Raw genomic sequence first — 14,733 nt, 5'->3', positions numbered from 1 at the left:
TTAAAAATGAGTATGAATAGCAGAGAATAGTCCTCTCAACAAATGGTGCTAGAACAACTGGACATCCATAGGCAAAATAACAAACCTCGACCTAAACCTCGCATCTTACATAAAAATTAACTTGAACGTGATCATGGAGTTAAATTAAAATTTTTTAAACTTTCAGAAAAAAAAAAAAAAGATAAAGAAAACTTTGGAGATCTAGCAGTAAGCAAAATTCTTATACTTCCCACCAAAAACACAAGCCATAAAAGTTGATAAACTGAACCTCATCAAAGTTAAAAATGTGTTCTGGAAAATATTCTGTTAAAGAAGATGGAGCCCTAGCTGGTTGGGCTCGGTGGATAGGGCGTCAGCCTGTGGACTGAAGGGTCCCAGGTTCGATTCCGGTCAAGGGCACATGCCTGGTTGCAGGCTCGATCCTCAGTGTGGGGCATGCAGAAGGCAGCCTATTAATGATTATCTCTTAACATTGATGTTTTATTTCTCTCTCCCTCTCCCTTCCTCTCTGAAATCAATAAAAATATATTCTTTAAAAAAAGAAAAAAGATGGAAAAACAAACTATAACTTGAAAGAAAGCATTTATAAAACAAAATGAACTCTTAAAACTCAATACTGAAAACATAAGCAATCTAATTAGAAAAGATAAACCAACATTTCACAGAGAGGATATAAAAGCTGGAAATAGCACATGAAAACAGCACTATTAGACATTAGGAAAATACAAATTAAAATTAAAATGATGTGACCCAGCCAGTGTTGCTCAGTGGTTGAGCATGGACTCATGAACTAGGAGGTCATGGTTTGATTCTGGTCCAGGCAGATGTCTGGGTTGTGGGCGTGATCCCCTGTAGAGGGCGGGCAAGAGGCAGCCAATCAATGATTCTCTTTCATAATTAATGTTTCTGTCTCTCCCTCTCCCTTCCTCTCTGAAATAAAAATGTATTTTTAAAAAGTACAAGTATTATACACCTATCAGAATGGCTAAAATTAAAAAGTAATGACACACCAAATGCTGACAAGGATGCAGAGACACTGGATCATTCGTACATGGCTTAGGGAACATAAAATGGTATAAACATTCTGTAAAACAGTTTGGCAGTTTCATATATACATATATACATATATACATATATACATATATACATACACACACACACACACACACACACACACACATATATATATATATTCATATATATGATTTTAGAGAGAGAAAGGAAAAGAGAGAAAGAAAATGGGAGAGAAACATCAATCAGCTGCCTTTTGCATGCCCCCTACTGGGGATCAAGTCTTGACCAGGAACCGAACCAGTGACCTCTAGGTTCACAGGATGATGCTCAGCCAAAGCCACACCTGTGGGACTATGGCAGTTCCTTTTAACCAAAGATGCACTTACCTAGAAATTATATTCTTAGGCCAAAGAAATGAAACCTTATATTCATACAAAACATGCACATGAATAGTCACAGCAGCTCTATACATAATAGCTAAACACTGGAAACAACCCAAATGTCCTTCAACTGGTGGATAAAGAAATTGGGTATCCATAATGTGTAATACTACTGAGCAATAAAAAGGAACAAATTTTTTATACACACAACTTTAATAGATCTTAAAGGAATTATGCCAAGCTCGAAAGTGTATGGTTCCATTTATATTTTTAAATATTAAAATTATATGCTTCAAGTTAAGATGATGGTGTAAGTAAACATTGTATTTACCATCTTCCACAACCACATCAAAATTGCAACTAAAACAATCATCATTCAGAACCACCTGAAATCTAGCTGAAAGGAAGTCCTACAGCTAGGGAACTGAAGAAGCAGTCTAACAAGACTGGTAGGAGGGGTGGAGATGTGGGGTGAATCGTGAACCGGTTGGTCCCACTCCCACATATGGTAGTTTAAAATCGGGAGAAATATCTTGGCTGTGGAGTTTTCCCCGAGGAGCGAGGGGTCCCAGTCCTACACCAGGCCCCCCAACCAAGGGTTCCAGTGCTGGGAAGAGAAGCCCCTGTAATTTTGGATTGTAAAAACCTGAAGGGATTGTGGCTGAGTGACATGGAGGCTGGTGGACTCAGGCAGCTCCCTTTAAAGAACCCATGCATGGCTTCACTCCCTCTGAGCTCCAGCACTGGAGAAGCTGCTTGAAAGGAACCTGGGACATTCAGGAAGGAACTAACTTGTGTGGAATCAGGGCAAGACCTGAAGAGGCAACTTTCTCCCAGACAGAAGTGCTGGCAGAGGCCACTGCTCCTTTGTTGAGACCGCTCCACCACAGAGTGACAGGCCAGTGCCATATCTGAATCTCCATCAACCTAGATCACACTTTTTGCCCTGCTCTGGTGTGAAACCCCACCCCTCCCTACTTGTAGGCTCAACCAAGCCATTTGCAGCACCTTTTCCATACAACTGGCTTCATACTTCAGACTTTCCTAAAATATCTCAAACAAGCAGCAGCAGGTCTCAGCATGCCCCGTACCTCTCAGTAAGTAGCCCCAGGCCTGGCACTAGTGGCAGTACACCTTGGTTCACAGCTCAGCCCCTATGGGACACCTCCAAGCCCAATACAAATAGAAGCCATCTGTAGATTGCTTTGTAGTTCATGCTGGGTAGCCCCAGGCGGGGCACAAGGAGTGACTAATTTTGTACCTCCCTGGAGGTTCCAGAACCAGTGCACCTGGCGGTCAGTTTTGACCACTGTGGATTACAACTCTACTACCTCCACAAGTGACACCCTCAAGGGGCAGACTCAATGAGCACCAAAGCCCCACTGAAGCAAGTCCAGAGTTCCATAGGCTCCTGCATAGCAACTCTTCTGCTGTAGTTGCAGCCAATCCTCACAACTGACTGGCTTGGGAATCAATCCGTACCAGTGACACCTATATCAAACAATGTTCAACTACAATAGGACAGTGCACAGCTCACACAAGGCATACCTGGAGTGTCCAGCTCAGGTGACTGGAGGCTGAGTCACTGGGCCCTACAAGACATCTACTACATACACAGGTCACTCTACCAAGTCCTGGATACATAGCAAATCTACCTAATTTATAAAAACAGACACAGGAAAGCAGCCAAAATGTGGAGACAAAGAAACATGCTACAAATGAAAGAACAGAGAAAATCTCCAGAAAAAATAACTAAATAAAATAGAAGCAAGGAAACTACCAGATACAGAGTTCAAAACAATGGTTATAGAGATGCTCAAAAAACTTTAGTGAGAACTTCAAGGTCTTTAGTGAGAACATTAACAACATAAAAAAAGGACCAGTCAGAAATGAAGGATACACTACTAAAATAAAGAATAATTTACAGGGGTTCAACAGTAGAGTAGAGGACACTGAGAATTAAGTCAAGAATCTGAAATATAAGAAAGCAAAAAACACCCAATCAGAAGACCAGAAAGAAAAAAGAATCCAAAAATTTAAAGATAGTGTAAGGATCCCCTTGGACAACTTCAAGAGTGGCAACGTATGTATCATGGAGGTGCTGGAAGGAGAAGGAAGGGAGCAAGAAGTTGAAAACCGCCTTGAAAAAATGACAAAAAAATTTCCCTTATTTAGCGAAAGAAATAGACATACAATCTACAAAGCACAGAGACCCAAACAAGATGAACCCAAAGAAGCCCACACCAAAGCACATCAAAATTAGCATGCCAAAGATTTAAGACAAAGAGAGAATCATTTTTTTTTAATTGATTTTTTACAGAGAGGAAGAGAGAGGGATAGAGAGTTAGAAACATCAATCAGCTGCCTCTTGCACACCCCCCACTGGGGATGTGCCTGCAGCCATGTACATGCGCCTGACAGGAATCGAACCTGGGACCCTTCAGTTCACAGGCTGGAGCTCTATCCACTGAGCCAAACCAATTTCGGCTAAAGAGAGAATCTTAAAAGCAGCAAGAGAAAAGCAATTAGTTACCTATAAGAAAGCACCCATATGACTGTCAGCTGATTTCTCAATAGAAATTTTGCAGGCCAGAAGGGAGTAGCAAGAAATATTCAAAGTGATGAAAGCAAGGACCTATAACCAAGATTACTCTACCCATTAATGCTATCATTTAGAATTGAAAGTCAGATAAAAAGCTTCACAGACAATGAAAAACTATAGGAAACCAGTATTACATCAACACCAAACCAGTATCACATGAAATGTTAAAAGGTCTTCTTTAAGAAGAAAAAGATAAAAAAAAAAAAAAAAAAAGATAAAAAAATATGAACAATGAAATGGCGATAAATACATATCTATCAACAATTGAATCTAAAAAATAAAAATAAATGAACAAACAGAACAGAAACAGACTCATAGATACAGACAACATTGTGACAGTTACCAGATGGGAGGAAAATTAGAGGGATGGATGAAAAAAGATAAGGGATTTACAAGTACCAATGAGTCATAGTCCCTGGACACAGACAACAGACAGGTGAAGGCCCAGGATGGGGTGGGAGATGAATGGAAGGAGGCAAAGGGGAGAATGGGGGACATCTGTAATACTCTCAACAATAAAATAAGGTTTAAAAAAATATTAAAGTTATAGAAATGGATAATAGATTAGTTGTTGTCAGTAATTAGGAATGGCTGGGGAAGAGGGAGAGATGAGAGAGTGTAACTGTAAAGGTATAGCAAGAGGTAGCCTTGTGGTGACAAGATGATTCTGTACCTTGACTGTGGTAGTGGTTACATGAAGCTTCACATTAATAAAATTGCACAGAACTATTTATTGACATACACACACAAAAGTGCTTCTAAATCTAGGAAATCTGAATAAGCCTCAAGCATTGTGCCAAAGTATATTTCCTAGCATTGTAACTATGTTAGACGTCATCATTGAGGGAGAATGGGAAAAGAGTCCAAAAGACTTCCCTGTACATGTGAATCTGTAATTATTTTAAAATTAAAACAAGGGTCCTAATAAATGGTGATGGGAAAATATTTTACTTTGGGTGGTGGGCACATGGTACAATATACAGATCTTGTAACATAGCAACCTATATGATCATGTTGACCTATATCACCCCAATCAATTTAATAAAAACATAAAAATTAAAACAAAATGAACATAGAAGTTTTTAGTTATCATGATAATGTCAATTATTTAATGGCAAATTACTTGTAAATAAAAACTTGGATCTGATGGTATAAAGATGACAGCTTCTGTGGTATAGGAGAATAATGAAAAGTAAGATGGGGTGCTGTGCCCACTTCATGTGTATAATAGAAAAGAAGTAAAAATCAGACAACATCCAAAATTTTTCCAGTGGGAGCACTATGAAAATTTTCCAAAATAAGGGTGTGATTAATGCATCATTATAAATTTGTTCAATTCAAAATATAACAAAAAATTGCATTAAGACCTTTGAAAAGGTGTTAACATTTGAGTAATTTTTCCCCCTTCTATAATAAATTTAGAGGCATCAACCTCTAAGAGACCAAGTGAATCTTGGGGATCTATAAATTATCAAAGGCAGGTCCATGAATATAGTGTACCTGGAGGAAAGAAGCCATAAGGAGTGGTGATATCAACCAAAGAACCTAGAAGGGAGGGATGGAAAACTGGTATACTTGTCGGAAGTTTTCTTCAAGTATGATGTCCATAATACTTAACTTTTCTTCTTTTGCCAGTTCTTGCTTTCCTTTGGTGTCTGCTGCTTTCAGAAAAGAGCCTCTTGCTGCTCTGCCAGATCGAGTTTCTAAATTGCCAGAGCCTACGCCCGGGGCAAGTTCAAACATCCACTGAGCTCTGAACATCTGGAGTTGTGCCTAGAGGAGAAAAGTATTTTAGGACTCATCTAGAAACAGTAGCTCAACTTGGGAACAATTTGTCAATAGGTTTTATATACCTCTCTATATAAAAACCTAATATGCAAATAGACCGAAGGGTTGCTATGATGTGCACTGACCACCAGGGAGCATGCAGGGAACATGGCAGGCGTCAGCTATAGCAGGATGGTAAAGCAGGTGAGCAGGGGCTCCAGACCAAGGTGCGGTGCCAGTTACTGTCATCAGGGCAAGCCTCTAGTGGTTACTGAAAATTCTTTGCTCTTGCCTTTCGTGGTCCCATCTGGTGCTTGCACTTGCAACTGGCACTGGAGCCACTGCTCACACCCACTGACGGCTCCAGCCCCGCTTGCACCTGCAGCCAGTGCTGGAGCCACTGCTCACATCCGCTGCCAGTGCTCAGTGCTGTCAGTGGGTGCTAATGGCAGCTGCCAGCCCCAATCTCCCTGAGGGCTTCTCCACCTCCCCCTGCTCCTGAGGGGTAATGAGGGCAACAGCCGCCGCTCACGCCCACCGACAGTGCCAGCCCCAATCGCTCCATGCTGTCAGTGGGTGCAAGTGGGGATGGCACCTTCAGTGGGTGGGAACAGCAGCAGCAGGAGTGGGGGCCACATAGGAGGTGCCAGGTGGGGGTGCTGAGGATGGGCTGAGACTTGCCTCTGTGCCCACTGCAGCCTTAAGGCTCACAGTTCCTTTCAAGGTGCACAAATTTGTGCACTGGGCCCCTAGTATATGCGTGTGTGCGTGTGCGTGTGTGTGTGTGTGTGTGTTTTTCTTTCTAAAACCAGAAAACACTCTTTTAAATTACTAATATATGCCTATTCTAAAATAATTTTCTGCTTAAGACTTGAAAGAAATAATGAAAATTTGCCTAAAATAAGATTGTTTACACAGAAAAAAATCTAATGGTATGAGAAAAACAAGTTTTAATTAGAATAAAAAATATCACTTAGGCACTCAACTTAGATGCTTTCAAACATTTGTTTCCTTGAAATACACCATATAGCAGATGTTGAGTGCTGCTAAAATTTCTATATGCAAACCCAACGTTATCTGTTAACAACCCTTCTCTTTTTAAATAAGAAAATATTTTTTTGAATACACATCATTAATCTTTTTCTCTTTATTCTGTACACTGCTTTTGTTTGGGATCCCACCTTCCTACATTTGACATGTATATCTCTAACCTCAAGAATCTTTAGCAGAACTCTTAATATTTACTAGATGATACATTCCAAATGAATATTATAAAGCTTAAGAATTTAGTAAGATGCACTTAACAAATTACAATGAATATTTTTCTATTTCAACGCACAAAGATTTATCCTGTTCTTTTAAATGGCTACTGTGTATTTCACTGTATGGATGCACCGTTACTTAACACAAGTGATAGATACTTAGGTTGTATTCCACTTTTCCATATAAACATTTCTGTACACCTATATTTACTCACTTTCTCCATGATTCTTTAGTATTAATTTCCTGGAAGCAGAATTGCTGGTTCAAAGGGAGTGTATGTTTCTCATTTTGACCCATATTGTTACTCTGCCTTTCAAAAAAGTTGTAGCAATTACACTTTCATGTACACTGCATCAGTGTTCTCATAGCCTGATGGCAAAGGGCATTATTCACCACCAATCTGATCATTTTAAAAAAATTAAGCGTAGGTTTAATTTGTATTTTTAAAATTATTAATGAGGCTAGTTATCTTTTCAAATTTTTAATAGCCATTTATATTATTTTTTTCCATTAGTTGTCCATTCATATATTTCTACCTTGTGTTCCTCTTGCTGATTTGTAAGATATCCTATATACTGAGGCTATCAAACCTCTGCCTATATGTGGTAGTTTTTACAGTTGATTATTTCTCTTTTGACAGATTTAGTCTTTTGTTAAATATAGGTTTAAAAGTGTTAGGTGGTCAAAACTGTTGATCTTTTTCTTTGAAGTGATGTGTTTTAAGTCATGACTTAAGTCTAGGTTTGTATACTTTAAACCCATATACTGAACTACACAGCAGCAATTACTGATACATATTTTTTTTTTTTTAAAAAAACACACACCAGAGCGATCACATTTATATTTTTTTTAAATATATTTTATTGATTTTTCACAGAGAGGAAGAGAGAGGGATAGAGAGAGTTAGAAACATCGATGAGAGTCATCGATCACCTGCTTCTTGCACACCCCCTACCGGGGATGTGCCTGCAACCAAGGTATATGCTCTTGACCGGAATGGAACCTGGGACCTTTCAGTCGGCAAGCCAACGCTCTATCCACTGAGCCAAACCGGTTTCGGCCTGATACATCTTTTTACAGAAAAAAAGTAGTCTAGCCGAAACTGGTTTGGCTCAGTGGATAGAGCGTCGATCTATGGATTGAAGGGTCCCAGGTTCGATTCTGGTCAAGGGCATGTACATTGGTTGTGGGCACATCCCCGATGTGGGGTATGCAGGAGGCAGCTGGTCGATGTATCTCTCTCATCGATGTTTCTAGCTCTCTGCCCCTCTCCCTTTCTGTCGGTGAAAAATCAATAAAATATATTTTTTTAAAAAGTCTACAACATAGTTATAATTTAAGCATTCTATAAACCAGTATAAAAATAGTTAAATCCAATGCAAAGAATTCTATAGCTATTCACAATTGTGATCAACTGCTATTTATGTTTGTGGAAAGCAATGGAATAAGAATTAAATATATAATGAAGAAACATGCCTGCAGATCTGTTTCCGCAGGGCTTTCGTTTTCATCATCATCTGTTCTGATCATATCAGAATGACAATCTTCCTCAGCTTCTGCCTAAAGGGGGGAAGGAGGGAAACAATCAACATCAGTTTCTCTTTGAAATCTACACCTTTTTATTTAGCTACTCACCCAATCCTACCTTATAAAAGAGTAATATGCAAATTAACCATCACTCCACTCAAGCCACACCCACCAGCCAAACTCACCAGCCAATCAGAGCGAGTATGTAAATTAATACCAGGCAAGATGGCTGCAGCCACAGAGAGCAGTTGAGGGAAGCTTGGGTTTCCCCTGCAACGGAAGCCAAGCTTTCCACACACCCTGGCCCGCCTAGGCCTCCACTCAAGGATACAAAGTTTCAATTATAAAAGATAAATCCCAAGAAAAATGGTGGCAGCCATGGAGTTGAAGAGGACAGGATAAGGTTGCCCCTGTCAATGGAGGAAGCAAAGCTTTCCACCTGCCCTGGCTGGCCCAGGCCTCTGCTTAAGGCTACAAAGTTTCAATTGTAGAAGATAAATAAATTCCAGATACCAGGGCCTCTGCTTGGGTTGCCAGGGGGCGTGGCTGGCCTACAAACCACCACATGCCCCCTGCCCAGGCCGTCCCACACCCCAAGGGAACCCCCACCCTGATCCGGGACACCCTTCAGGGCAAACCAGCTGGCACCCACCCATGCACCAGGCCTCTATCCTATCTAATAAAAGAGTAATATGCAGATTGACCATCACTCCAACACACAAGATGGCTGCCCCCATTAGGTCAAAGATCCTGCCCCCATTTGGACACAAGATGGCCAGCAGGGGAGGGCAGTTGGGAGGCACCAGGTCTGCAAGGGAGGGTAGTTGAGAGGCACTAGGTCTGCAAAGGAGGGCAGTTGGAGGCAATCAACCCTGCAGGGAAGGGCAGTTAGGGGTGACCAGGCCGGCAGAGGAGGGAAGTTGGGGGCAAACAGGCTGGCAAGGGAGCAGTTAGACATCAATCAGGCTGGCAGGCAGAAGTGGTTAGGGGCAATTAGGAAGGAAGGCAGGCAGGTGAGAAGTTGGGAGCCAGCAGTCCTAGATTGTGAGAGAGATGTCTGACTGCCTGGGCAGTTTAACATCCCTCGAGGTGTCCCAGATTGGCTGAGGGACACCCCCCTACCCCGTGCACGAATTTCCTGCACCAGGCCTCTAGTGAAATATAAAGTTGCTATTCTCTAGATACTTTCCTCACAGGGTCTACTTTTAAATGTTTTGGTAGGTGGTTAAAAAGAAAAATTATGCTTTGGAAAATAACATTCAGTTGTGGTATAGAGTTCAGCAAATAGTTTTTGTTTTATAGATCACTTAAAAGATAATGCACATAATCCATATATAGATGTTCCTTTTTTACACACACTGGTATCTTCTTAAAGTGTGAGTATGACTTTTTTTTCTTCTTCATGTTTTAAATGCACTAGGAAAGCTCATAAATCAAGGACATGTAACAGTGATATGTTCTTTGTAAAGAAGCCCCTTCTAGTTTATAGATCCAGATTTTTATATATTAGATTAATTTAAAATGGAATAAAGCAGGGCTGGCATGACTGTGCATGGTTTGGAGCTTAACAGAAGTCTCAGATCCATTTCTTTCATTTTATTCTTTTTTCAATAAGTGTTTGCTAAATTAAACTGAGCCCTACCTTCCAGTGAAGATGAAATGTTGCCTAGGTTCAGTCTTTTAAGTAATAGACTTATTAGCAAATAGGACTTGCTTAATACCTATTGTGGACAGTCCTGCAGAGAAATGTGGCAATCAGGGAAATGACCTTGAAGGTTAGAAAAAAATAATAAAACCTATTTAATTTTGCTCATTCCAAAGATGTTAAGTTTCACAATTGCCCCTTTCAGTTGTAATTTGTTTCCAGGGGGGGGGAAATGTTTGTATTAGCACATATCTCGGAGAACTGTAACTAGTTATGTTACTCTGTAGTGCAACATAAATAAGCCTAGCTTCCTATCTTATCTCTGCGAACCAGACTTCAAGCAGGGCTGCCTTTAAGACTTGAACCAGTTTGTATACGATAAAGTGCTTGGCACACTGTAAAAGCTAAATCAGCAAAGAAATAAATAAGAGAGGCCAAAACTCGGGACACATTTCCAGAAACTGGAAAATTTAAGCAATACATTTCTTCTTCTGAGTCTTAAGCTGGGAGCTTTCCGCACTAAAAACATCACTAAAAGGAAAATGCAAAAGAAAGAACTGTGAATTTATAGATCCCATTGAGAAATGCATTTCTTCTCAAGAGCCTGCTTTATTACTGTAAACTCTAAGTACAGCTAATTACAAGGGAATACGGGTCCCCCAGGGTTCCCAGGGAACAGCTTTCTCTACCTAGTGCCTCCTGGTCATGCTGACTCCAACCCTTCCCCCTGCTCTCTCCAGATCCTGCTCCTGCGTATGCTGCTTGAATGATGGCCGGAATGACTGCTGCTCCTTCCTCACTTGGCTACTCATCCTTCAAGATTCAGCTCAGGAAATTATCCCAGTGCAGGACATTTGCTGGTCCTTTTAATTGCCTCTTTTCATTACACTTGTGCTTGTATCACAACACATAAGGCTTGTTTGTCCCTTGTTTTGACATTCTATGATTAAAAGTTTACCGCAAATCAACTTACAGTTTTGGTTATATTGAAGGTCTGGTATTGTACCAGGGTCTAGCACGATGCCAGGCTGATAACACGTGCTCAAAAAAATCGGTTGAATTAATAAATAAAACGCTCTGTGGATGTATTATGCATTTTTCAAGAATGAGGAAACAGGAAACCTATAATACAGATGGCATCTTTCTTCTTCCCTGAGCTCCTGTGCTATCACAGAGTTTTAATCCATCGTTACTTTGATTGCGACAGTATGGCAAAAAACGAGAGACTATCAATTTGGGTTTTACTACATTTTTCTATTCAAATACCACTTGAAATAAGCAGGTCCTCAGCTGCCATCCGAGATTTTCACTTAATTTTTCCTAATTGAGTGTGACCTACACCTCACCTTTCAATTGGGTAGCCCGTGTCTTCATCATTTAACTCCTGTTTCACGCGTGGGATTAATGAAATATAAACAGTCAAGTGCTTAATCCAGGCCAGAGAACCAATTCTGAATGGTTTAGGAGCAAAGTCAATTACTGCTTTTCCTATCCAGATTCATAAAATCAAATAATCCAGCCACTCATTTACTCAATAAATATTTGAATGTCTACTCTAAGCTAATTCGTTTGGTGTCATTTCACTCTGGAGTCATGCAACCCTAGAGATCAGTTTCTCGGACGGACAATGATTTCAAGCCAGAGCTCGGCAGCACAGGGCAGAGAGACTACGCGGTCGGTCCTGCCTGAAATAGTCCTATGGAATTTGCGTTGTCAATTTCCGGAGCTTAGCTCAGTCTCTCCCTCTGCACCGCAGAGAGAAAAATCCTCCCAACCCCACGCCGCCTGGCCCGCCTGCCAGCCTCCTATCCAGGGCACCGCCGCGTCACGGGGCAGATGCGCCCGAAATCCAGGCCTCTCCGTGGGCTCGGCTTTGCAGAGGGGGGCAGCGATCAACAAGTGCCTCCGTTTGCCAGGGCTCCCCTCCATCTATGCCCAATGCATTTGCTAAAATCCCTCGAGAGGAGCGAGATTGATTGGTTCAGGGTCCTCAGCGAGCCGAGAAGAGGCGTTTTCCTCGGCCGTCCTGCAAACCCACTCACTCTCCTCACCTGGACCCCGGCTGAGGGTGCAGAGGGAGGAAAACCCCGGGGAGTGCTCGGGGCTGGCACCCCTCCACTCCCCAGGCCAGGGGTCCTAGAAAGGGGCAGCTCCCACTCCTCCCAGTCCCTGCCTGCTCCCTCGGCACTTCTCCCCGCAGGCCTGGGCCCTCCGCACCCCGCACCCCTCCCCCCAAGCACCCCGCACCCCCTCGGGCACCTCGCACCCCCGCCTCGCAGGACCGGCCCCCCGACCCCCTCCTCCGGTTACCATGCTGGCGGGCCGGCCGGCCGCGGTCGCGGGGCTCTCCGCGCCCCCTCCGCACCGTCCCCCGAGGAGGTGTGCTGGTGTCCGGGTGTCTACTCCTGCCTGTCTGCTGCAGGCGGCTTAGCAGAGTTCTCGGTCGGAGTAGCGCACCAGGCAGCGGCGGTAACTGCGGGCCCGGCGTACGGCAGCCATCTTCGCGGGGTCGGGGGCCCGATCGGGGCGCGCTGGCGCGGCGGCCGGGGACGCGGGGAGCGGAGAGACACCCGTCGCTGGCGGAGGCCGGAGACGGAGCGAGAACCAGAGCGCCCGCCCGACTGAGGACCCCACACGCCGCCGCCGCCGCCGAGCCAACCCCTCCGCTGCGGAACGCTGCGCCGCCGCGCCGAGCATGCGCAGTGCCCCGCCGCCGCCTGCGTGGGCGGCTCGGCCGGACCGACCGCCGGCGCGTGCCGCCTAGTGGGCCTACTGTGTGCGCGGGGCCAAAACTAGGCGAGAGGCCACCAATTTGCGGACACCCCTGCCCCCCCGCCCCAAGTCAACCCCCTTATTCGGCTCAGGGAACATTTATGCAAACTTGAAAAACCATTATCTCAAAAATGTAACTCAAGGGGGGTTGGGTCGGGGTGTGGAGATCAACCAAAGAACTTGTGTGCATATAACCCATGGATACTGGCAATAGGGTGGTGAGAGGGCGGGCTAGAAGGGGTCAATGGGGGGAGGGGGGGGGAAGGGGACATATGTAATCCTTTAAACAATAAGAATTTAAATCTTAAAAATAAAATGTAGCTCGTTAAGGGTTGATACCCTATGGCAAGTAGCCCTAATGAGCATCCATCTAGCGCTCGGGGCTGTCCCGCCCCGACTCTGGCTGGAATGTCCCGCCAGGAATGTAGGGGAGCTGCGAAACCCCGCTAACATCACAGGCTATTGTAACGACTTAACTTTTTAAAAGCACGGGTCTGCAGGTTGAGGAAAAGATGCATTTAGGAGAGCGGGCAGGAGTATGTACACTCAGCCACAGGCAAGGACGGTCTCACTACAGATCCCAGCATGCAACGGGGGAAGGACTCACACGCTCCAAGGCCTTGAAACCCAAGTCCAGCCCAATCGGCGCCCCTAAACTCTCTGGGATTTGTAGTCGCAGTTCTGCGCTGAGCTCTGGAACTTGCACAGGATACTAGCCCCACCTCTTAAAGACCAAACACTCCATTTCACTCCCACAGGCACTCTTGCTTATCCAAGGCGATATATTATTTTCACACACTTGACATTGTTTTAAACACGGAATTTTGCATGCTCGATGAAAACCTACAGTCGTAGAGCCCCTTGCCTTTTTCACTCAGCAAAAATTTAAGAAGTTTCTAGCTTCTCTTAGGTAACAGGTACTAATAAGACCCTACTTCCAACAAGTTCACAGTGTTTAAATCTCTTTCCATTATTTTATTCTGGAGACCTTAGAATCTGGGGCAGAAACATAGGCAAAAAAGGAGGGAGGAGGAGGAAAGAATGGTGAACTACAATATGGAAGCCCAACTGCTGTCTTAATATGGGACCCTCCCTTCAGAGGGGTGTTTTAAGTTGCACCCTAAACCAGCGACCAATAAAAAGTGCCTTCATGTTTCATAGAGAACCAAAGTTTAATGGTTTTTAGTTTTTAAAAGAGACTCTAGGCATAGTTCTTTTAAGGATGATTTTCCTGCTCTAGCTGGTTTGGTTCAGTGGATAGAGCAACAGTCTGCGGACTTAAGGGTCACAGGTACGATTCCAGTCCAGGGCAATCAATTGATGTGTCTCTTGCACAGATGTTTTTTCTCTCTCTGTCTCTCCCCCTTCCTTCCAATCTCTCTTAATATCAAAGGGAAAATATCCTTGGGTGAGGATTAATAAGGATGATCTTCCTCCCAATGATCTCTTTTAAAGGATTTTGAAATTTAAATCTGAGGGAAAGATTAGATGTAAGAATTTATAACAGAAGAAAATTATATGTGACTCTTGAATACAAAAATGGTAAATGAAGAATAAGGTATAGAAATATTTTCAGAACTCTATTTCATTAAACTGTTGAATGCTAATTTGAGATATCTTGGTCCATTAGCACAGATGATTTCTATTTTTCTGGCAAATAAACAATGAAGATTAACGAAGTAATAATTAGTATTTGTAATGATAAATTGAGCACACGTTTTATTAAAAATGCTTTTTGGTTCCATAGCTACTAACTTTCTATA

The 14,733-nt window shown here is 43.0% G+C and overlaps 1 protein-coding gene across 2 annotated transcripts in view; it reads right to left on the bottom strand.

Moving 5' to 3' along the window:
* The window catches only part of FBXO9 (F-box protein 9), a 35,356-nt gene extending 22,440 nt beyond the window's left edge, over positions 1 to 12,916 (bottom strand). Inside the window, exons 1-3 of one of the 2 annotated variants that reach the window (XM_084889461.1) lie at positions 12,509 to 12,916; positions 8,503 to 8,586; positions 5,616 to 5,769 (exon numbers count right to left, since the gene is read on the bottom strand). In XM_084889461.1, the coding sequence (XP_084745587.1) occupies positions 5,616 to 5,769; positions 8,503 to 8,586; positions 12,509 to 12,511 (241 nt within the window). In that variant the 5' untranslated portion in view covers positions 12,512 to 12,916. Of the gene's footprint in view, positions 1 to 5,496; positions 5,770 to 8,502; positions 8,587 to 12,508 lie in introns of both variants that reach the window. The other variant, XM_084889462.1, reaches the window with a different exon arrangement.
* Positions 12,917 to 14,733: the final 1,817 nt, after the last annotated feature.

This window comes from Pipistrellus hanaki (genome assembly GCF_964339955.1).
Source record: "Pipistrellus hanaki genome assembly, chromosome: 7".
Taxonomy (NCBI): Eukaryota; Metazoa; Chordata; class Mammalia; order Chiroptera; family Vespertilionidae; genus Pipistrellus; species Pipistrellus hanaki.
This window is presented reverse-complemented; position numbering and strand designations above follow the sequence as displayed.